General features: G+C 45.1%; 2 protein-coding genes across 3 annotated transcripts; both read right to left on the bottom strand.

Annotated features, from left to right (window-relative positions):
• Positions 1-776: 776 nt before the first annotated feature.
• Bub3 (BUB3 mitotic checkpoint protein) lies at positions 777-12,675 on the bottom strand. 2 transcript variants are annotated; one of them, XM_047554253.1, is made up of 8 exons: positions 12,598-12,675; positions 12,132-12,326; positions 11,534-11,603; positions 9,726-9,877; positions 6,702-6,860; positions 4,457-4,634; positions 3,996-4,212; positions 777-3,009 (listed from the first exon to the last, which is right to left on the bottom strand). In XM_047554253.1, exons 2-8 carry the CDS (start codon positions 12,324-12,326, stop codon positions 2,994-2,996), a joined length of 987 nt encoding a protein of 328 aa, XP_047410209.1. In that variant the 5' UTR covers positions 12,598-12,675; the 3' UTR covers positions 777-2,993. The 2 variants fall into 2 exon arrangements, with proteins under 2 accessions (XP_047410209.1, XP_047410210.1); XM_047554254.1 differs by having other exon boundaries at positions 777-1,763.
• A 4,195-nt stretch (positions 12,676-16,870) lies between these two features.
• On the bottom strand, positions 16,871-18,579 carry Hmx2 (H6 family homeobox 2). Its single transcript, XM_047551964.1, has 2 exons — positions 18,312-18,579; positions 16,871-17,424 (listed from the first exon to the last, which is right to left on the bottom strand). Exons 1-2 carry the CDS (start codon positions 18,577-18,579, stop codon positions 16,871-16,873), a joined length of 822 nt encoding a protein of 273 aa, XP_047407920.1.
• Positions 18,580-24,596: the final 6,017 nt, after the last annotated feature.

Genomic DNA, 24,596 nt, shown 5'->3' with positions numbered 1-24,596 from the left:
ACAAAGGATGACCTGCTAATATATCTTTGTTTGTACACAACAGAACCAGACACTACTGCCACCATAATATGGTCATTTCTTCTACATTCCCAACAAAGGTTAGTCCCCCAACTTTCTGAGAACTCTTTACAAAGGCTTTGGAAGCCACCAGCCTGCTTATGAAGATGTTGAAGGGTCACTATGAGAATAAGTACTAGAGGACTCCAAATATGGCATGATAAAAAGCTTTTTAAAATCTTGGAGGATATTGGGCAATTTCCACAAATTACAGGCAGCAATGCATTTTCTTATAAAAATCAGTTCAGAGCATTTAAATGAAAATGAAAATGCACACACACACATACAGCTAAATCACATGAAGAAGGGTAAGTAATGCTTTCTGAACTCTTTGTCTTGATATGTTCTGGACTACAGTTCAAAATTTCTTTCTCACTTGAGTCACAGCTGAATGTTTGAAAGTCAATGCTTTTGAAGACAGAGGAGTTAGGGCAGAGACTAGAAGTTGCAGCATTCAACCAGAAGGACATAGAATAGAAGCAGTAGGAAGAAACATAAACCAAGACACTTAAAGTATGGATATGAGAAACTGATAGAAATGCCCAAGTTAACTACAACTGGGTAATTGAGGGGAAAGGTGGCTATAATCATGAACAGGCAATTACGAAAAGGAGCTGGTTAAGTGGTATGCAGGGGAAATAGGGAGGCACATTTGGTTTTAAAAGATAAGAGAACACCCAGAGGGAACCACCAAAAAAACTCTCCTACACAACTTCAGAAACAGGTCCACACATGACTTTAATTTGGTCACCTTTAACAAAACTGTATTAATTCTTTCAGTTATACAATGTTTTAAATTTATGCTCTGTCCTCAACCAAGTGGCTATGACTTTTAAAAGCACATAATCACACTAAAGAACCAATACCATCAGTTAGTCTCTGGCTATTACATTATTTACCATCCCAAGGGCTTCACTTTGATTTAGCATTTGATGGATAAGTCCAGAAGGGCCTGTCATTTGGCTCTCTGCATGTGGACGATGATTTCATCAGCACAGGGATGCAAGAGCTGCATGAGCACCACAGCACTGGCACCACTAAGAAAACACCATGCCAGAAGGCGACCAGAGGCTGCTGTGGTGAGGGCCCATCCTGACGGAAGCTGGGGGTGGCCCAGGGCCCTGCGGAGCCTCCGAAGGGGCACCAGGGAAATGGCTGAACTCCAACACATCACTTTATCCAGGACTGAAGCCCCAATATACATCAGAATAGACATAATTAAATGAGGCAGAGTGGACTTAAAGGTAAAATGTCATCCTCAACATGCCCTTGATGAAGAATTTTGCTTTACAGAAGCCTTTTTATGTAGTAAATTACATTAATTACCAATATTTAAAAACATCCAACATTTCAGGGTTCTGAATCTGATTTATTAGACAGCAGGGAAATAACAGGTTTAGATTATACTACAAAAGAACTCAAACTGCTCATAAACAGCAACTGGGCTTACTTGGGGGAAGATGGGAGAAGGAATTCTTCAGACTACTCAACAAGGACAGAGACTCCTCACCCTAAACAAAGTATTAAAAAGTAAACAGGCAAATTTCTTGTAAGGCAAAAAAAAAAAAAAAAGAGAGAGAATTCCACATACTAAATAACATGTCCACAATGACTATGACACATCCCTTAGGGGACAAGCATGTATTTGTAGGAAGCAAACAAAGCTTTCCATAGAGAAACCACTTTCACGAGATGATTAGGTGGACCTGCAATGAAGAAAATACATTTCAAAAGATTCGTTCAGACTGAACTCATTTTTCACTGAAACACTTAAAAAATAAAAATAAGACCCTTCTCCATATCAAAGAATTTTTAAAAAATACATCACGGATAATCACAGTCTAAGTCCTACTCAGAGAAATACATTTGCAAATAATATAAATTAAAAATAAAAAGCGTGACTGTGTAATACTATTTGGAACTACTTAGAATAGGCCAAACTGAGTTCGTGTTCTGCTTTAAGGAATTACTTTGAAATGAGTCTCATTCGCACTATAATTTTTTTCATTTTAACCTTAATCACCAGTGGCTGGACAACTAAAATGGACATAAGAACTATATAAATGTCAGAGAAATATGTAAACCTCATTAATGTTTCCAAAAATTCATTTAGCGATAGAAACAGGTCCAAATAGATGCCTGTCTAAATGTACTGCAATTACGTTACAATTATTTTTCCAAATACACAGATATGCTCTGTCTTTTCTCAGCTCATTACTGACTCAAACAATTTGCCCTTCTGGGATCAATTGTTTGCTAATAAATAATTGTTTACAGTCACAAAATGATGTTAGGAGGTTTTCTTATTAGTTTTCCTTCTGCACCCTAATAAGATTGAAAACTAGCTGATTCCCAAGAGTCTAACCTTAACCTCGCTTTGTTTAACAGCCCAGGAAATGATGAACCATCTGCTTCAGAAAATAATGGACAGCCAAGAGGAAATATTGTTTAATTGTAGATTAACCTCCTCATGAGGCAGTCTGAAGCAGCTTTAGAATTAGCAACTACAACCAGAAAAAGAAAGAAATGGTTCGAGAGTGTTTTCCCCTACCATTTAATGTCCAGAAAGAATGCAAAGGGATTTTTATAAACTCTATTTATTTACAAACATTTATTTCCACAGTGGAAACAAAAATCATCAAGGTCAAAACTAATTCTTAAAAGTGCAGTCACTGCCCTCCAATTTTGTTTGCCCAAATACCTTTAATGCAGCAAACCATCAAACCATCTCATGCATTTAGGAAATTTTTCATTAAAAAAAAAAAAAAAGAAAGAAAAAAAGAAAAAAGAAAACCTCTTTTCCATTATTTTCAGGTTCTTATAATATTAAAATTAATATTTTCCCTGGTTTCTTTGTTAATAGTAATAAATCCACCATTGGGGAGTACGAATTGTTTTATTATCATCAACATGGCACTTAAGTAAATGAAATCTTGTCAAGTACATGGTGACCTACAAGTTCAAAAGAAAAAAAAGAAGAGCATGAGATCAAAATGGCCGGCCAGGACAAGAGATACAAAAGTGACAGATCAAATATAAACACAGCCCTTTATCCAACAGGCTTCACATGCTAAGACTTTTCTAAAGTCAAATCTGTAAAAGCATATCTAATACTGAAGAGTTAACACTCTGCCCCCTCTTAGGGGCTCAACTGATTTAGCAAGGGTACCATACCCATGTTAAATGAGAAAAGTATAGGAATCCTGAAAACATTCAGTTATTCCAGTTATTTACTGAGGACTTCCTTCAAGGCCTGGACACAGGGACATGGAATAGGACAAAGACACTATGGGTATTTTAGAATAACATATGCCTGAGTATTAGCTTTTCCATAAGCACGGTAGAGGTAATTAAAGTAAAAAGCTTTGCCCTATTGATATGGATAAATGTAAATGATTCCTTCTCAGTCAACCATTGCAACTAAGAGTCAAAGACATCTATGAAAATTTCAAAACTAAGGAAATTTGCTATTCTAGGCAAAGGCATCTTACTCTGGGTTTTCAGTAAGACCTGAAGGTCACTCGCTCTTTGTAAATATTACAGAAATGACCTCTGTGGAGAGGGAAGATTTTTGGCAGTTCAGATTCTTAAATATCTTAAATAGAATTTACTAAAATAAATTATCCTTGAATTCCTCAACTTAATTTTGAAGCAATGAGCTAGTAATAACTCCAGAGATTCAAATAATAGAGTCTATTCAAGAAGAATGAGAGTTTGACATTCTTCTCTACAAAACAACTAGGCACAATTTTATCCATCAGACGTCTATCAACCTACGGATATTGAAAGCTTGGGAGAACAAGATAAAATCAACTCCAACCCTACAGTCAGCTGTAATATCGAGCAGGCATCAACAATGCTATTCATGAATTTAGAAAAATTAATAAATCCTGGGTTGAATGCAAGAAAAGGCTCAAATACAGGTGAAGCATACTCACTTGGGTTTTGTTTCTGCATCTGTCACTTGGCGAATGAAGATACCATCTTCAGGATGTTCTGTGTCATCCATTTCATACATATATGATGATGCTATTGCAAGTGTCGTCCCATCATTGCTGAAGGCAAGTGATGCGATGCTGGTAGGGTACCGATGGAACTGGCACAGTCGCTTTTTATTAAATGGATCCCAAATATTTACAAATCCATCAGAACCACCTGAAAGTTATTGCAAAATAGTTAAAATGGTTAACACTAGGAATAACAATTAATCTTAAACATCTAATAATTTTAAGGCCATATGTCACATTTTCCCCAAGAAGTACTACAGATTTTTTTCCCTAAACACCTACAAAATAAGCACTAATTTTAAAAATAATTCTGCCTAAGTCCAAACAATGTTCAATTAATTTTAAAAACTACATAATAATAATTAAATATAAGTTAGCATGCCATACTTTACCTGTAGCAAATGTATTGTGGATATTGTGAAATGAAATGGCATTGACTGGGTAAATCTGCTCAATATTATTTTCTTTTAGTCTGTGACATTTGAAAGCATACTTCTTCTTCTGTACCTCAGGGCTTGGATCCAAGTACTCAACGGCCACCCGGCCTTCAATAGAGCTTAATACATAGCCCTGTCAAGAGCAAACCAGAAGACAAAAATGGTAAAATCCAGCTTCCATAAACAAGGCACTAGTTCCCAAATTCAATCCATACTAAAGAAAGATGACTACTTCAGAAAAGGAAAAAAGTATGGCCAGGTTTTTACAAAATATTTAAGCTGTACTGACAATTACGACAATTCTAAAATGCTAGAACTAATTTGTTTTATCTTTAAAAAAAAAAAAAAAAAAAAAAAAGAAAAGAAAAGGCTACCACCACTTGCTTTCTTCACTGTGCCATGCATGTGGTCATCAAAAAGGTCCAACTACTTCATCAAACCTAAACAAGAATTTTTAAGTGTTTTAGTACCATTTGTTTCCTGCCAGAAGGGACTCAAATTTTTTCCCTCAGTTAAAATCTATCCTTTTATCATTCTATGCTTTTCATCTTTAACAACTATAAGAACTGTGTTTCCTTCATTAGGAGTATCAATGATCCAAACTGACTGGAATACCAGTCTTCCATTTCAGTCTTTTCTCCTCTTGCATTTACCACGTCTAGTCAGGTTTACACACAGCAGAGACTTTCAGGAATGGTCAAAAATGTTTACAATTTCAAACCTTTTCTCACCTTTCCATGAAGTGACAATATGCTATAAAATGTAAGATAATATGCTGAATATAAAATCTGTTAATTCAGTAAAAACCTGCGTTAAATTTTCATCATGAAGTGGAGATAGTCCGACAGAAAATTTTAAATATAAAGAACTAAAAATGATCTACAATGCAAACATCTTTTAATCACATACTTAAATCCCAAAGTTTCACTTAACTGCAATTCCTTGTCCTGGATGAAAATTTGTAATTACCTGGAAAAGAACTGTGATCACATAAGATACTGGCCTTTTGAGATAAAAAAAAAACAAGAGAATAATTGACTTAACTGCCTTGAATTCCACAACCACTAAATGACAGCCTGACTTCAAACATACCTGCTATCTTTTAATGACTTTTTCTCCTACAAAATTCCTATTGTATCTGACAGTACTACTAGCTCCCCTTATAACTTTATGAACTGGGGGCTAGGAGGGAGCTCACTATTAAGCAAGCCCCTATCCTTAATGATGACGGAAGGAGATTCACCCTATATATCGAAAGTCAGTCTGCAGCGCTGGAAACGAAGCTCAGTAGTAGAGTATTTGCTTAGCCTGTGTGAGGCTCTAGATTCCATTCCCAGAACCACAAAAAAAAAAAAAGGATCAGTCTTTACATGAGGGACACTGCCTCTCTGACCTCAGTGGAGCTCACTGTAAGAAAATCAAACTTCTACTGTCAGATGGAAGAAAGAATCGTTATTATTATGGTTAGAAAAAAGCAGAAAGAAAACAGTGAATTCTATAAACATAAATTTTCAGATTTGTTTTAATCCACTTTTAAAGCCTTAAAAGTAGTAGCCAAGGGACTGGGGTTGTAGCTCAGTGGCTGAGTGCCTGCCTAGCATGAGAGAGGCACTGGGTTCCATCTCAGCACTACATAAAAATAAATAAATAAAACAGAGGTACCATATGTCCATCTACAACTGAAAGATCTGCAAAATTCTATTATACAAAATCAGAATCACAGAATAATCCAAAGACTTCTATTCAAACCACTGAGTGACCCCTGTGAAAATTATTTAACCTCTCTGAACATTAAGGTCTTCTCTAAAAAGAAGGTTATTAACACATTACAATGTTTTTTTTAATTTTTAGATGTAGATGGACACAAAGCCTTTATTATATATATTTTTTAATGTGGTGCTAAGTATCAAACCCAGAGCCTCACATGTGCTAAGCGAGTGCATTACCACTGAGCCATAACCCCAGACCCACACATTACATTTTAACATGAGATTGTTTAAAGTATTAAATAAGAATGTACCTAATTATAAATTCTAAGTCACTACTCAAAAAAGAAAAAAGTCTTAAAAGTAGCCAAGGCACTGGGGTTGTAGATGAATGGCTGAGTGCTTGCCTAAAAATAAAAAAAAATTCTTTTTAAATTATCATTATATAAGATATTATTCTCAAATACCAAAACTAGGGAAGGAGTAGAGAGTACCTGCTTGTTAGGAAATGCTCTTATGCAGCGAGTCTGGTATTTCAGGCTGGACTCCCTGCGCTGCTGCACATAGCCCATGTTCCGTAAGTCCCACACCAACACTCTGCGGCCCGCCGTACCTACAATCAGCCGGTCTCCAGACACTGAGAGGGTATACACCTTTTAAGAGAAATGAGAACTTGCTAAAATTCATCTGCTTCCTGACAATGGTCTTTAGATGAAACCCATCTAAATATTAAAAAAAAAAAAAATTTAGTTCATTAGACTTCCAAACACAAGGAACAATTTTAGATGCTACAATTATTCAAATCAAAATATACACAAAATGGCAAATCCTGGATATTAATACTTCACCAATATCATATAAGGTACATGCTAATCCTACAGAGGAACCATTCACTATCAAAACAATTTTTCCCAACCTTGTTTCACTTAGACAAAAATGTAAAAAAAGTACTCAAAACTGAGACAGTAAAACACAAAATTCAAGATACCTTTCAATGAGCTTCTAACCTTTCATAAAACAATCATTTTCCAATTTACTTTTCCACAACCACCTTCTGACAGATTTCATTTGATGACTCTTAAAATCTTGACTTTTCCTAACTGTTATAAATGAAAAAATAGGCCTTTCCAGGAAAAGTGAAGGAGTCATCCATCATTAACAAGATGTTTGGTTGTTTTTGGTGGCACACAAATTCAAAATTTACAGGCAAGATGCTGGAAGTGGTGGCACAAACCTAAAATCCCAGCTACTCGGGAGTCTGAGGCGAAGAATTACAAGATTCAAGGCCGGCCTAGGCGATTTAACAAGACTCTGTCTCAAAATTAAAAAAAAATAAATAAGCAGGGGTGAGGGTTGTAGCTCAGTGGTAGAGTCCTTGCCTACCATGTGTGAGGCCCTGGGTTCAATCTGCAGAATCATAAATTAAAAAAAAAAAAAAAAAAAAAAAAAAAAATTAACAAAAACAGTAATCTGCATATGGCAAGCTAATTCTTATGTCCTGACATCATCAATAACATTTGAGGCAGAAGTTCACAGTAAGGGAAAATTTTTAAAACTATTTCATGCCCTTAAAAAGTGTCTAGCTTTTTACCCTAATGCTTAAACTTCAAAACTAAAACAGTCACAAAAATTTCTTTGTAAGTCACCAAATTTCCTGCAAGCAAAATATTTAGTGGTTCATTTTACAAACATATTACTTGGAGACAGAGGCACTAAATTCAGAGGGCAAAAGAAATATTTCCTGATCATTTTAAGTCACTATTTTAAAATCTAGACTAGAGATCCATAACTGAGGTCAGAATTTTCAATCAATAAGCAACTCTAACCTGACCTAATATCTTCCACCCTGAAGAACTGTTATAAAAAAAATAGGGGGCAAGAAATATTGCTTGGTGCTAAGAGTGTGCTCACCTAGCAAGCACAGGGCCCTTGGTTGCTGATTCCCAGCACCTAAACAAAGTAAGAAAGTGAAAAGGCCCCATGATGTGGTAAGACATCTCTTTAATGCTCAGTGATTAAACCATACAGTTTTCAATCTCCAGTATGTTAACTACAGACCACCACCCAAACAACCAAGTTAGGTTACAATGCAATGCCCCAATGGCAGGCTCTACAATGTGGACTTAAAATTCAACAACTAAAGTGACCAAGGGAAAAGTAAGAATTGCAAAGAATGGAATTTGATGTAATTGTGGGAGACTTAAATATGAGAAATAATACCATAAGATTCCTCATAGCTTCTTCAGAAAGCAAAATATTTGCAGAAAATACTGAATCCAGAAAGAGATCAAGTACAATCATATCAGGAACTTTACCTTAAATCTTTACTGTACAGGTGACACACAAGCTTCTAACAGTGCTTTCTATCCCCACTGATCATAAATCAAGTGAAACCACTGTCATGCTACTGACTAGGTATATACATTTATCAAAGAAAGTATTAAAAAAAAGTGACATAATGAACCTTGCTGAACCAATAAGCAGCTTGATTCAGTATGGCTGTCCATTATATGATATTCTGTCAGCAATTTATCACAGTTCTTAACATGTAACATACAACCATAAATCAAAACTAGAAACAATGCAATTATTTTATTCTGAACAAAGGTCTTGCCAGGAGTAGATTCGAATGTGATGTGACAAAAATAATGGCTCTTTGGATGCACTACTATATATAATGATAGCCAACAGGAACTGAATAGTATATTTACACTGAAGAAATAGACTCAAGTGAAGGATACCTCTAAACGGCTAAAACAATCAGTCTTTAAAATTAACTACCCCCAATAAATTCTGATAAGGATACAGCAAGAATACACAATCATAATTTTATCATGTAGATAAAAAGGTTAGAATACACAAAGGTTCAGTTTTAAAAAGTTCCATTCAAAAAGAGCCTTTAAACTACACCTATCAGCATTAAAAAATGTGCATATACAGTAAAAGTCAGGGAACTTAGGATACCTTTCTCACTAAACTTGAAATGATAACCCATTTCACTCTCCTAATTGTCAACTCAAATGAATACTCAGGTCACAAATGATGATTTTTTTTTTTTTTTTTTTTTTGTTTTGGGTGCTGGGGATCGAACTCAGGGCCTTGTGCTTACAAGGCAAGCACTCTACCGACTGAGCTATCTCCCCAGCCCCCTCAGGTCACAAATGAAAATGAGTGATGCCCCATCCCATTTTCTGGTTTGGGCATGTCAAACCCAATTTAAGACAATCGAACAGTCTTTGCTAAATGACTTCTCTGCAAAGGCCGTGAGTTGCTTCTCGGTCCTGAGATTCAATGCATTAATACATGAAAGCAGGTTCGTTTAAGCTCTCACTCACCAGCACAAGTGTTAACAACTGACAGAAAAAAGATGACTAAAATTCCAGAGTTAATTTCCTTTGCATTAAAGCATTTCTATGTAGTTGGGTTTATAAAAAGAGACTGTCAATTCTTAACCATTAAATTCAATAGCATAATCACCCCAAGAACTATAATTCCTCTGATGAATATAAAGATCCTACCTTTTCAGGCTGAGAGAAGGTCCCGGCATTGCAAGGAGTTCTGGGATCCCACAATTTAACTGTCTGATCCCAACTTCCAGTAACCATCACATTCACTTCCGGACAGTATTCAACACATCTGATAGGGGCATCGTGGGTTCCAACAAGATTTTCTATAGGAAAAAAAAGCCAACACCTAGCTTTACTACCCCAACTAAACAAAAGAGTCCTCAAATGAGCAACTGTAATTAATCTGCCTCATTCACTATCCATGGAAATGTCTGCATACACAAAAATCTCTCCATTACTACAAAGTTATCCATTCATCTCTGGTCACCTTATAGTGCACAGTTTGAGCCATTAGCATATTGCAAGGCATTAGCATAAAGCATTTTACACAATGTTTTGCCTTTATGAAATACAAGGCTGCCTTGGATTTCGGATTACATTAAAACAGGTGGCATGTTTGCTATTTTCCTGACTGGATTCTAGATTTTGTTTTTAACTCTATCTAATGAAAGGTTTGGAACACACCATGTGTTCAAGAAATACCTGTTGAATTAACAAATAAGCGAATAACTCTAGGTTCTGGATCTCAATAACATTTATCTTACACATTAGGCCAATATTTTTTAAAAAGATATTTATGTGATTATGGGATTATGAGTTCTGGAGATAAAGTCTGATTATTATCCCACTTGGTTTTCATGGTAGGTCAAATTCTCAACAAATAATTTCTTTCCTCTCAATTTCAACCTTCACAATATTGCATTTCTTCATTCGACTTGCATCTAATTCTGTGCCAAAATCCATGCAAACTGCTAAGCATACAAGAATAACACATGGTCTTAACTCTTAAACAGGAATGTTACCTTTCTAAAAGCATATTAAAACAAGACAGCAAGTTATCTCATGAAGTCTGGCAAAGATGGTCAGAATAAACAGCTAATTCTCTTAAGTTACAGCCTAAAACATTGAAAATTTAAGTTTGCTTTTCCCAGGTTTGTGAATAAGTAGGATTTAACCAATAGGATAATTTACTACACAGGGCAAGCTACTGGCACATAAAACTCAACAAGAGTGATTTTAAGTTCCATAAGAATGTGACTTTTGTGCAAGTCTCTTTGACTTTTTTTTTTTGACAAAATGTGCCTGTCTTCCATCCATCATCCTGTTGACCAATTCAGCCTCCAGATTCCCTGCCATCTCTTTCAAATGTATCTATGTTTAAAGTAAGCACAAATGCTCAGCTAGAGAGCTCTGTTGTTTGGGTTCCATTTAAACATGCACTGTGCCTCAGTATGGTCATAAAAATGTAGGTAGGTCATTTCACATCTGGGCCTCTAAGAAATTACTTTTTTTTTTTTTTAAAGAAATTACTTAACAAATGCAACTGGAACAGGTTCTACCAAGAATGTAAGCACAATTAATAAACAAGATTAGCTTTTATACAATGTTTTGCCTGTATGAAAATACCTTCCTTCAGTCTTAATTACCTTCTGAAAAGAGAACCCTAAAACTTAAGCACTATCCTGGAACACTCTATTGAAACATGGACTACTATGATCCAGTCCACTTCTTAGGAGTAGGTAATGGTCAAATACTTAAGAATCATTTCATGTAAACACTTAGGATCAGGATCAAAGTGCAAAAACACATGCATAATATTTTGTGGTCAGTACCTTAATGGTTATTCAAACGAAAATGTCTAAAATCATGCCACTTTTACCTGTACCTCAGTAACTAAGCAATTTAGCAACCATTCTTCCTAAACATTTACACTCTTAATAACTAGTGAAGACAAGGGGTTAAAATTGTGGTTATATTACCTTGATCAGTGTTCAAATCATGCATTTTCAACTGATGATCTAATCCCCCACTCCAGGCATGCGTTGGATCCTACAAAATAAAGTTTCAAGCCACTTACAACTCAGAGCTTTTAATAAGCATTTCTGAATGCCTATCCCTATCGCCAACTGTTCAGGTCATGCTCAGAATACTACAACACGGAGCACAACCATTCACTGTAAACAAAAGAAGCGGAAGTGGTCACAAAAACTACCGTCAACAAATTAAGGGAGGGCTGCTCTATCCTGTCCATCCCCGTAGCTGGGAGTAAAACAGGCGCTCCTCCTACGTGTTCCTTTTAAGAAGGCGGCCCAATCAGGCCGGTTGCAAATTTCAAACACAAACATCATGGCAAGCCCAGCAAGTTCCCAGGATTACTCCGTCAGCCTGAACCTGAAAGGGGAAGGCGAGTTTCGGACACCTGCGCGTTCCCAACGCCAGGAACGAGAATCAGAAAGAGTACGTGGGTCGCGCAGGCGTCCACGACGCGCCCAGGAGCGGCCCACGGGACTCGACGGAAACCCTGCCCGACACGGAAAGGGACGTGCGAAGGGGCCGCCCCGGCCGCCGGCCACCTACGTAGAAGGCGCAGTCCAGGACGGCGCCGGTGTGCTGGTACTTGAGCCGCATGGAGTTGGCCGGCACATCGTAGAGGCGCACGGACGTGTCCCAGGACGAGACCAGCAGGAACTGGGAGGTGTTGGGGCTGAACTTCACCGAGGAGATGCCATCCTCGGGCGGCTGGTTCAGCTTGAACTCGTTAGAACCGGTCATCTGCGGAACAGAGGCGCAGTTCGAGTCCCCAAGGGTCCCGGTGGGGGCGGCGGCGGCAGCGGCGTCTGCGCCTGCGCCGAGCCCGCCGCACCCGCACCCGCACCCCAGGCCAGGCCTGCCCGCCGCGGGCGCCCACACCCGGTCCTGCCTCCTCCCCTGCCCAGAGAGAGCCCCAGGCCCTCTCAAAGGAAAAGCGAAAAGGCTCCGCCAGCGCGGGCCCGCGAGGTCCGCGGAGAGCACGCTTCTGCGCCCCTTCGACTCCTCCCGCTACCTTGAGCTCGCCTCCGAAGCAACGCCTCAGCCGCTTGCCGCCGCCTCCCCGCGCCGCTCGAAGCACTCTTCGGCTCGGCGAAGGAGGCGGAGAGGAAGCTCCAGGGTAGGCCTGCCATTGGTTGCTTTAAAACGCCAACGGCTCGCTCTAAGCAGCCTATTGGTCCGTTCGGCTGCCCAGAGACGGTCAAAGCAGTCTTCCAGTTCCGGCTCAAAGGGAAACCGCGGTTTTTCCGATCACGTGGTCTCATTTTGCCACCATGCTGAGGCCCCGCGCTGGCGGTACGTGCAGAAACTACAACTCCCAAGGAGCACAGCGCCAAGGGTGCGCTCTCGCCCGCCCACGCCTGTGCGTGTCATACTGGGTGATGTAGTTTCCACGGGGCGGATTCCCTGTTTGTGCTCTGAACACTAGGCGGGAAAGAAGGTCTTCAGATCTGCGAGAGGCGGCCTATCCCCCCTTAAACGCTCAGACTCGAGAATCCCTTCCTGGTCAATACTCCTATAGAGCTAAATCATTCTCTCGGCGTGCATACACCTGTGAAACGAACCAGAAATTGAAATAGAGAAGAAATTACTTGCTGTCATCAACTGCCTTATTTTGCCTTGTTTCTTTATCATTTTCCTGGCATTTCCACTATCAACCAGGTCTCACGTTTCCCGTTGTCTTAAATTCTCGTCCTTATTGCTTCATCTCTTCACCCCATCGTTCTGCATTTATTGAGCATCCACTGTGTGCCAGCCCTGGTGAGAGGCTCTGGAAAGATGTATTTAATCAGACTAGTCCTTGTCCTGAAGGAACTCCCAGTCCAGGATGAACAGACTGGTAAACAAATACTCTGCGGTGTGTTAAAGCTCAGACGGACTTCTAGAGATAGGTTTGTCAGGGAATCCTCAAGAGGCAATGGCCCTACCTGCCACTCAAGGTTGCAGACTCAGTTTGCTCCCATTTAGTTTCAAGAGTCCTCCAGAAATACAGAGCACCAAGAAGCTTGCTTCAGTAATCAGAAATGATTTATCTCCATGAAAGAAAAGTAATGTCTAATCAACAATGCAGTAACCGAATTACTCTTGAGCCTCAAAGTCTTACTGACATTTTTCAATTTAATCTATGCTATGATCCCTTTTACACAACCTTTTAAAGAAAAAATGTTTTATTAGATAATTTTGTATGAAGCAGGAGGCAGTTGTTGGGGTTAAAGTGTTTAACTTTCAAGGTACATTAATAAGAGCTGAACAGGTATATTAATAAGAGTTGAACTTTATGCATTCACACTCTGAATCGAATGCACTTCTTATGATTTCTGACAAACACACACAACAACAACCCTTCTACCTATTACATTGATATTACTGCTAAAAGATTCTTGCCCTTCTTTCTTACCAGGCCTAGTACTTGTTTCTCTATCCTCTTTCAACAAGTTAGTGGTCAAGTTGAAAATTTTTAAATATAGTGTCTTACTTCCATTCTAACTTAAGCTAAATAATTTTATCTCCTGACTTATTTGGTTCCCTCTCCCAGTTGTTTAATTCTATTAGTGTTTTGAGATTCTGAGCATAAATTATCCACTAATAAAATCTAAGTGTATTTCATTATCTAGTGTAGGTCCCTCTGGGCATGCAGTTGCAGCCTGACTCGATTTGAGTTTTAAGAAACGTCAATCTTTTAAATCCAGTTTAGAACCTGAAAGGAGACTGATGATTTGGCTGATTATTCAAATGAATTGATAGGCTTGAGATAGGAAATCTGGCTACAATGGAGTCTTGAACATTTTAAATCCAAATGCAAAGTTCTATGTGTGCATATGTGTTATTGAGTTAACTGTGAACTCCTAGAAAGTAATTACACTGTTAGATCACCTCTGACTGCTAATTTCTGGATTAGTAAAATGGGTGAAATATACACTATATAAGATAAACTGTGAAAGGGTCATTCCCTAAAATCTCAAAGGCAAATTTTCTCCTTAAATGCCTTTAGCGGCCAGGGGAAACCACTTCCTATTAAAGAGGCAATCTAAGGAAAAAGCAGTGACTCATACTATTAAAACCATCTTCAAACTATAACTTACTGAAATGCAAACAAAATGGTATGGATGGAATATCACTATAATAAGTTCCTTGAATGTAATTTGGTTGCTTCTGCATGGATATTCAAATAGCAATGTTAGTAGAAAACAATTTAAAGACAGTCATCTGGAGCAAGAGAACTGCAGTGAAATAAAGTGTGGGTACACAAAAAGTCAGAAAATGGATCCTCCATTTGCTTGTTTTCTTTCTCTGACCACCCAAAATTTAGAATGGGTTCTCAGCACGTGTTAGGACCCAGGAAATATTTATTGACCTGAACTGGGTTGAAATACAGTAAATGCAATTGAATCAACCTAGTATTGGCAGATGCATCCTTGGGTAACATCCTTCCTGACATCGCTTGAAATAGTTGTGATTTTTTATGAAAACTAATTTGAAAAGAAAAAAAAACGGACAAGGTAATAGCGGATCTTTTTGGTCAGGCATTTTACACAGACTACTGTGGGTCACATAAATGTTTACAGATATTCTGTGTATTTTCACTAAATGCAGATAATTCCGATGCTTCTTGACTCAAAGACACAAGTTTCTCACCGAAGTGTTTCCCTTCTAGAGAGTGAGATGGGGATTGGAGCTGTGAGCTCCCAGCTCTTTTGTACCAAGGGCCTCCAGTTAGTTGGAGCCGGCTGGAGGCAGGACCCAGAAGCTCGCCCCATGTATTGCTGAACCGTCCGCCTCCTCCAAGCTAACGCTTTGCTTTCCGACGCGTTACAAGGAACAGGTGGCTGCGATCTAATGGGAGAGAAAGGGTTTGCGATTTGCATCTCTCTGCAGGCTATTCTCTCCAGGCAGCATCTTCCCAGTCTCGATGTGGTGGCAGGTGTCTGGGCACTGAAGCCCGTGGGCGCCTCTGACGCGTATTGCTGTTTAATTCAGAAATAGCAGCATGCTGGCTGGTGACCCAGCCATTTAACCACTCACTGTGCAAACTATTAACAACAAGAGTGTGGGAAGAGTATTTGCCTCCCGCGCCTTCTTTTGGGCCCCGGATCCCTCCTAGGCCGAAAGCCGCCTTTTGGCGTTGTGTTCCCGCTCCGCGCGGGTCACAGTCTGTGTCACGGACCCAGTAAGTGTGCGTGACGGCAAGCCGGTCGCGCTGGGCTCAGGACTACAAGCGGACCCTTTACCAAATTCAGATAGCGTTACCCACTGCCCGCCGCCGCCGAGGAAAGGAGGCTCTCTGCACAGCTTGAACCACGTCCTGGCGCGCCCTGCTTCAGCCAAGTCCAAGAGGATCACAGTGCAGGATGCTCCTCGCGCCCTGGCCTGGCTCAATCCGGAAAGGCTATTGCTTCGGCATCAAGACCGGCTTCCCCGCCTTTGTCTTTCTCCCCGTGGGATTTGGAGTGGATTCCATTCCAAGTGAGCCCCAGCCCGCGCTGGGATTTTGCGCAATGGGGCTGCAATGGGGCGCGGGTGGGAGGGAATGTACAGTTCCAGCCACGTGCAGCCTGGGCAGCGGCGATACCCAGACCTTCAACCCCTGATCCCGGCCCCACCCCCCACGTGGTGCGAGTCCGATCTTTGCAGACGCAGACGCCTGTAAACTCTGCGCCGGAAAAGGGAGGAAACCTTCCGCGCATCGTCTTGCCAAGCAATCAACCCCTCCAAAGTTAGCAACGATGTTTTAAAATGTTTTATTTTTTTCGCTTTAAAAATATTTACAGATCGGAACTCTTCCCATTTCGCCCCTACCCATCCTCGGGATGAAGGAAATGAAAAGAGACTATTAGATCATTGTCCAAAGCCCCTGAGGGCCTGGCTTGGCCGAGCGTGTGTGCATGTACATATGTACAGGTGTATACATCGGGTAGGAGTATACCTGGTTTCGTTGGTATTTTTCTGATTTTTTTCTACCAACCAAAGCCAATCTGGCCAAAACTCCTTTACCCACCACCACCCGAGAATATCCCTCTCCAAAGTGGTTTTCAAAGGGTATCGGTTTCCTTTGGGTAGAAAGCAGGCAATCTGGTTTGAGGAATACCGATAAATACCCGAAACAAAACAAAAAGTAGGGCAGAAGCCATAAATAAGAGATAATGAATACACATGGTGTATTTCTTAATATTTCTGGAATCACGTCGCTTTACTCCGGAGCTCTGTGAAGGGTGCAGCCCGCACCGGGCTCCGGGGCGGTTGGAGGGGTCCGGGCGAGCCCGGCAGCGGGCGCGCGGCGGGCGGGTGGGTCAGTAGTCGAGCTTGTTGTAGAGATTATACAGCGGTAAGGCGGAGAGGTTGCTGCTGGGGTAATAGAGCGGCGCGGGGAAGGCGAGAGAGCGTGGCACCGGCACGCGCAACAGCGAGCTGTCCCGGAACACCAGCGGCATGCCCACCAGAGTCTGCGCGGACGCGTGCGCCATGTTGGCCGCTTCCAGCTCGGCCGAGAGCTGCCGCTTCCACTTGTTGCGGCGGTTCTGGAACCAAGTCTTGACCTGGGTCTCGGTGAGTTGCAAGCTGGAGGCGAGACACGCACGCTCCGAGCTGCTCAGGTAGCGCTTCATGTCGAAGGTGGACTCGAGCTGGTACACCTGGCTGCGCGAGAAGACGGTGCGCGTCTTCTTCTTGGCCGCGCCCGTCTGCCGCTCGGCGCCGCCGTCCCGCGGCCGCTCTGGCCCCGGCGAGGGAGAGCCCGCCGGCAAGAGCCTCTCTTTCTCTTCTTTAAAGTCCGGATGGGAAGGAGAGAGAAAAGGCGAACGCTCGGAGCCCGCCGGCCCCGCGCCTCCGCTGCCCTTGGGAGTACCTGAAAGCAAGAACAGACAGCAAGGCCTTGGAGTTGAAGAGCATTGGAGATCCGCAGCTCCTCCCGGGACCAGAGTGTTGGCAGCAGTCTGCAGTCTCGGTCCCGTGTTACCAACTCTTTGCCCTTCTCCCTCTAGCTAGCTCCCTAGACCCTGCGCTTTTAAAAGCAACCGAAGAGGGACCCGGCTACTGGAGTCTGGGAGTCTGGGGTCTCTGTGCTTCCACCTTTATGAAAGGATAGGTGGCAGCAGGGGGAGGAGGCCTGCAGGGGGAATGTTACCATTATAAAGGTGAGTTTGCCTTGTAACTGAGCTGGAAGAGTTCCCCCAGCTTTATAGGTCAGCCTCATTTCACAGGCCATTTGTTTGGAAATCACGCTAAGGACCAACTCGGAGATCTCCTTCGTCAAATGTTGTAAAGAGGAACCGTCTCTGAAACGCATCATTGTCAATCAACTTGGAGTGCTAATCATTCCGGGAAGGAAACGGAGACAGAGACAGAGACAGAAAGGAGGGGGGGGAAGCAGAGATTGCACTAGAGACAGAACACAGACCCAACTTTCAGACCACCTGTCTGGAGAGAAAGTATCCTGTGTGCAAAGGGATTGAGCACAGAGTCCCGTGTACAACCAGCCAGGGAACCGAACGCTGGGGTCCACTCTCTCTCCAACCCGACCTTCCCCAAGAAGCCCCAGCGCGGGGTCTGTGTCGTCCTCGTCCTCCCAGCGCCCTCCCGGGCTAAGAAGGCACCACCACGCTCGTGTGCCCTCCCCTCGGCCCCAGACCCCCAGTGGCCCAAGCTCTGACCCCAGGGGGAGTCCTGACGGGGCACGCAGCCTCGTTCCCCCAGCGCTCACTCGCTGCCAGACTGCAGACGTTCGATCCTTACCCAGGCAAGGAAAAGGGATGGGGGGGTGGTGCTTGGGGCCTGGCTCCTTGGGGCCGTGCGGGTCTGGGCAGAAGCAAGCGGGCGCCTTCCAGCCGTCGTCCGGCTCCTCCTCCTCCGAGGACACAGACAAGCTGCGTTTCCTGGCTGGCCAGCCGGCGGGCTCCCTCGGTGCTTCGGAGGGGCCCCCGCCCAGGATGGACTGGATGGTGAAGCTGGAGACGCCACCAGCAGCCGGACACCCCTTGCCCACATCTTCCTTGCTGCCCATCCTGGGTTCATAAGAAATCGGAGGAAACCAAGAACTCCCTTTAGAGACGATCTGGGAGGAAGGTGGTACAGGCAGGCGGCAGGGGGGAGGGGCAAGGAGGGGAGCCAGGGGAGGGGGCGGGGAGGCTGTTGAGGTGTCCCTTCCGCGCCGGGGACACGCGGCACGGGACGGCTGCGCGGAGGTCCCTGCCCGCCCGGCTCTGGGTGCGCCCGCCCAGCCCCAGTGCAAATGCCCCTTCCTCGCCCACCAGCTAGCTGGGTCTCCGGCTGTGCGGAGGCTGCGCGGCCTCATTTGCATAGAGGTTACCCTAACGCGGCCAATCGCAGCGCCGCAGAGCTGCCCCGGAAATTTTCAAAAAGCCCCGGCCCCGCACGCAGTGCGGGTGCGCCCCCTGAGCACGTTGAGAACCCAGCGGGCATAGAATCTGTCCAACCAGGGGCGTCTGAGACCCAAAGCCGCGTAAATTTCAGCCTAGATCCCGATCTTTACTACGCCTGGGGACCCCTGCCTCTTTAGGACCGGGACGACGCAGGACTCCGAGCTGGAATGGCCTGCCACCACCGCAGGCAACAGATCTTCGTGCCTCCGAGGGACTCCGACGGGCTGGCACCACGTTCCCCGGTCCTCCACTCCTTCCAATCCCAGAGTGACAGACTGGAAGAGCTGTCACTCCCCGGCTCGCGCCGGCCCTCGTGAGGATGGAGGGGGTTAAGTGCTTGGGTCTGACCGACGCTGTTCGCTTGAGTGTTGCTGGGAGCCCCAGGATCAGACTTCTGCTCTTCCTCGCCTGCAAATCCCATCCCTACCACAGGCCAACCGTGCTATGTGATTTGGGGGGCGGGGGATGGGGAAACCCTAGATTGCGCGTCAAGCGATCCCGGTTCAAGTCTCAGCAACACCGATTACATCCAGTGAACTAGCTTGAACAAGTTTGGTCCCAATCAAAGCCTCTCTGACCTCAGGTGAAACGAACTCATTAGTATCTCTTCCTTGTGTTTGAAGATCAACCAAGTATGGATGGAAAAACGCCAGAAGGCCTCCGGTCGTCGTGCCTAAACCCTTACTGAATAGCTGCTGGCCCGCCCTTGGTGCCATAGACGAATCCCTTTTTCGTTGACTATTGGAGATCTTGAAATTGCTAGAAAAATAGAAACACTTCTTTCCTGGGAAGGAGGTAGTTATGAGGTGTGTGCAGAGTCCACTCAACTAGGCTGGGTGACCTTGGGCAAGATACTCATAACTTTCTGAGGCTCGGTTTCCTTGTTCCTAAAATCGAGGGAAGTAGAGATCCAGATGTCCAACATCAAAGACGGCACGTGGTAAATAACCGTGGTTCCCTCCCTCTTCACTGTTCCCTTTGGAGTTCTGGCTCTTGCTCCGTAATTCCTAGCATAGCTATTATCTGATCTATAATCATTCCGGCACCGGCAAAAGGCTGGGGGCCACAGTCATCTGCACAACTAATTTTTATCGAAACTGGGATAAGACAAGGCCCAAGGCGCCCAGGCAAACCCCCCACTTGGGCTACAGCTTCCAACCATTCAGCCAAGAGGTTGAAGCTTTGTCTCTAAAAGTGCACCCCTCCCCCGCCAACAGCCAAGAGTGAGGAGAGATTGTGGAATCAGCCCCCACAAATGTCCAGAAGCAGCACCATGACGATGCAGTTCCTTCCTCTCCTGCACCGCTCCCAGGTTATTGAGTAAAGCGCTTTTAATATCATTAGCCTCGGTGAGTAACCGACTGCGGCCCTGCCAGTGGCAGAACTCCCTACTTAACTCCTCGAAGGGCTCGTTAATGGGCTAATTGATTAGGAGTCAGCAGCGCGGCCGGGACAGGGGTAGGCGGGGAGGCGGGGGCCAGGGTCTGTGCGCCACGGCCCGGGAGGCCGGCGAGGGGCAGGTGCCGGCCTCCGTCACCGCATTAACCTCTTCAGGGCTCGGCGGCGGGGTCGAGACACATTACAAATGGTCAACTTTAATCATGGTGTCAGCTCATTAACCCGGAAGGACCCGATGCTGAAATACAATTTGCGCGTCCTCCTATGCTCGGCCTCGGCGCAGGCTCCGGGGTCTCCTCACAGCCCCTCCGGTGCGCTCCCGCTCGTCTCCGGGGCAGAGGGGAAATTCAAGGAAAGAAATGTCCAACTCTCACTCACCCCCGGCCTCTCGCAGGCACCCTGATCCAAGGCAATACCTGGAAGGAATCTGTCAGTCCACTTTGGGGGCAGAGCCAGCTACTCCGCTGGGGAAGAAAGCACAGGGTCGGGGGAGGGAGAGTTGGTTTGAACCTTTCTGAGCTAGCTAGTAGTTGGTGCCAGGAACATACTGAGGCCTCCTCGACGTGGTTCACTTTAATCCTCAGAGCAAACTTGATGCAGATCTCCCCCATTGTACAGACGGGGAAACTGAGGCTCAGAAGAAAAAGTGAATAGGTCGAGCAGGCAAAGCAAGCACGATGTTCAAAATTGTTCCACTGCAAATGCCACGCCCCCCGGGGAGAGGAGAAGAGCGGACATAGACACTGAGCTTGGAGAAAGACGGAAGGCAGGACTAAGGAGCCTAGTTATCTGGAAACTGCAGGGCTGGTGTATGTATGGGGTCAAAGGCCCAAAGAGTTGACATCTTTCAGGGAAGGGAGGCAGGGTCGGGACCTCTGAGGTGGGCTTCGGATAAGCAGCTCCCAGACCCGAGACCAGCAAGAGACTGGGAAAGCCGACTAGGGAAACCGGGCTGGAAGACTCAACCTGGAAGTTTTCAGGGTTGGTTTGGAAAGTCAAAAGGAACCATCTGGCCTCCTATTCCGCCTGCCCGGTCTCCTGTTCGCATTGAGGGTCTGGCCGTTACAGAGGCACGTCCTCCGCCCCCATACCCTGTACGATTTAAACCTGGAGATAAACGCTGACTTACACGCATTCATTCAACAAACATTCTCTCCCCCCGCCCCACCCCAGTCAGGAAATTGGTGGCGGTGGGACCAAGGCGGAACCAGTGAATACAGAGCAGACTTTCCGCTCTGCCGCCCCTTGGACTACAGCTCTTCTTCGCTCTTCTCGACTCCAGTAGTCCTTGAGCACCGACGGCAGTCACAACGCAGGAGCCTGGAGGGCGGAGACACTGTGTTCGTAGGCACCCCTTTCGGGCACTCGGGGATCTCCAAGACTTCGCCCAGAGCGCAGAGGCCAGACGCCCTCTCCTGGGCCCAGGGTAGCTGCAAAACCCACCCCCACGAACTCTCCACCACTGACACCTGGTCTCCAAGAATGGCAATCCTTCAACCCAGTACCACCCCACACCCGCCCCACCCTCCTAGTCTCGGGGTAGCTCCACCCCTCCCTGCTTCACTGTCTAGTAGCCGACCCCCTGGAGGATTGCCTTCCGCGTCTCTGGGATGGCCCCCCTCACACCCTCTTAGGAATAAGGAATAACTGGGTTCCAAGGAATGATAAACTTTCCGAGGCTGAAAGAACGCTTAAAGTTTAGGTCCCGAGATTATGCCGCTGCTCAATATTAAAGCGGCCCAGAGCAAACTTGCCGAGGAGCCTAATAAAAATTGATCCTCTCTGCTCTGCGGCGGTCGGGAAATAGGCTGGCTGAGCCGGGTAATAGTGGAAGAAGTCTCCCTCCGAAATGACAGATGAAGTCATAAACAAGTTTGATCTTGGAATCAAGCTTCGATAAATATTAAACACAGCCTTCCCCCCCCCTTTACGCGAGTGGATTATGATATATGGCGCGTCCAAACTTTAAAATAAGGAAATACCAGAGAAAATGATCTCAATAAATTTTCTAAGTATAAACGTTGATTATGTTTCGATTTTCATTCAAGGGCCTCTGCTGTTCGTTCTTTGGTGCAAATGACATCTCGCAATAGGCTTTTGGGGAAAAGGGCTCCCTATTTGAAAAAGAGAGCCCCAGAGGTGTACAATTTATGTAATCTGCGGCTGGAAAATGAATTGTGTAATTTATTGGAAAACAGAAAGTCATGAAGATTGGATCAGCATAGCCGAGTCGCGACACCCCCCTCCCACATCCATCAAGTTCCAATTAACAGCCTAACCAGAGAGCTTTAATGGGTTTCCAATCTAGTGGCCTGATAGACTCATCAATTCCTCTGGGAGAAATTAAGAAAATCGACCGCCCCTTGGCGACGCAGTGTCATTCCTTTCTGCAACTATATGTCAAATTAAAAACACAATTAAAATTTAAACTGTTTCAATCAAAGGGTGCCCTGCAACCTATGTTTCACTTAATAGAACTTTGATGAAAATCTGATGCGTGTACTCCATCACCAAGGGGGGCGAGGGCAGCGAAGGAGCTCACCAGAGATGGAGATTCTTTATATTTCTTTAAGACATTAGCGCTGGGGTGAGACACACCAGGTGACTCCACCTCGCAGCTCCTGCCTCGGTGATGGGCGCAACACAGCTCTCCCCTTCGCTCTTTACTTCGCTCTCGCTCTACACCTCTCCCCCATTTCCTTTTCCTCTCCGTTCATCGCAACCGGAAGGGATCCTTTTGGAACACCAGCAACCCAGACTTTGGACAATTTCCCCCTCGAGAGGCAATGCCTGGAGCAGCCTGAAGCAGCAGCCAAGGAAAGGATCTGGGCGAGTACAACCAATGCACACCTCTCTCGGGAACTCCCCAAGGAGGCAGGCTGCGGCTTCCAGCGGTCGCTGGCCCGGGGTCTCTGAGACTGCCCAGACGCTGATGAAACTCTGCGGAGTCTGGGAGTTGGAAGCCTGGGGGAGGATTCCCAAGCGGAAAACAAATGAGTCCCACTGAGAATTAGGGTGTTGTTGCCGTCTGGGGCCGGATTCCCAGCTTCAGATGCCACTGCCCACCCCATCCTCCTTCAAAGTACTTCCCCAGGAGAAACAGGCTGAGGGAGAGATCCCCGTCGGAGGTGCCAGCCAGTGCTCCAAAGTACACTCAGCCCCGTTGTCTTCACAGCTCTTTCCTCTCTTCCACCATCACCCCCTCCCCGTTTGTAGATCAAAAGGTCAACGCCATCCTCTCTGCATACGGAGACGCATGCACGTGCACAAACAGGCGTATACTTTTCCAGACGCATACACCCAAGAGTTAGGGATGGCTCGCCCTAAAGTCCGGACCTGCACAGGTCCTTGCGGCGGCCTGCGAGTGGGCGGGAAGCTGAGAGGAGGAGTCTGGGTCCTGCAGAGTCACGTATATTCGCCAGGGCCGGCCTTGCTACTGCGTCTGCCTGGCGGCTGGGAGGGATTTCTCTGGGACTCAGTTCTTGCGCCATGGCCTCGACGCATGAGGACCAGTAGGGGGATCTTCCCCTAGATGCTCTGTGGAGTTTGGACTACTAAGGGAAAGAGGTCCCCTAGCTGGGTCACTGATCATGGACGACCTGGAGAGGCGGGACCGGCTCCATCCAGCAAAGGCTCGGGCCCCCTTGGAAGCTGTCCAGGAGAGCCGAGATGTCCCACCTATACGGGTGAAGGGTGAAAGCTGGGCAAGTAGACCAGCTAGGCTTCAGCAAAGCGCTGGAAGGCTGCGAGCTAAGCAGCCCTAGGGGAGCCGCGGTTTCGACTCCTGCCCTCATCTCGCTTGCTCAGCGAGAAGCCCTAGGAAAAGGAAAGCAAATCCCACCGACCTTTTTGCCTTCTCTTATTTCTCCCAGCTCCACTTCCAGAATCTCAGACGAGGAGACCTATGCGCTTTGGGGTTCTCCCGTGGGGCCTCTGGCTCTGACCGGCCTGGAGCAGAGGGGTGTCCTGCTCTGAATGAGCACCAGTGGCAGGGGGGAAGTTTATATCTGTCTTGCCGTTGTTTGATGTACACACACCCACACTATTTACTACCAAATAAAAGAAATACATCTGTGTTGCCAATAGAAACAGTTCAGGCGCTGGCTCTGCAGTCTCCCAGGGCCTAGAGGCGCTACTCAAAGCCTCTGAGAACAGTAGAGCCCAGCACCATGGGGATCTTGGTTCTGAGTGAGGTCCTGGACCATCATAGTAGAGGATCGGTGGTGGGTGGTAGGCAGCT

This window comes from Sciurus carolinensis, chromosome 5 (genome assembly GCF_902686445.1).
Source record: "Sciurus carolinensis chromosome 5, mSciCar1.2, whole genome shotgun sequence".
Classification (NCBI taxonomy): domain Eukaryota; kingdom Metazoa; phylum Chordata; class Mammalia; order Rodentia; family Sciuridae; genus Sciurus; species Sciurus carolinensis.
This window is presented reverse-complemented; position numbering and strand designations above follow the sequence as displayed.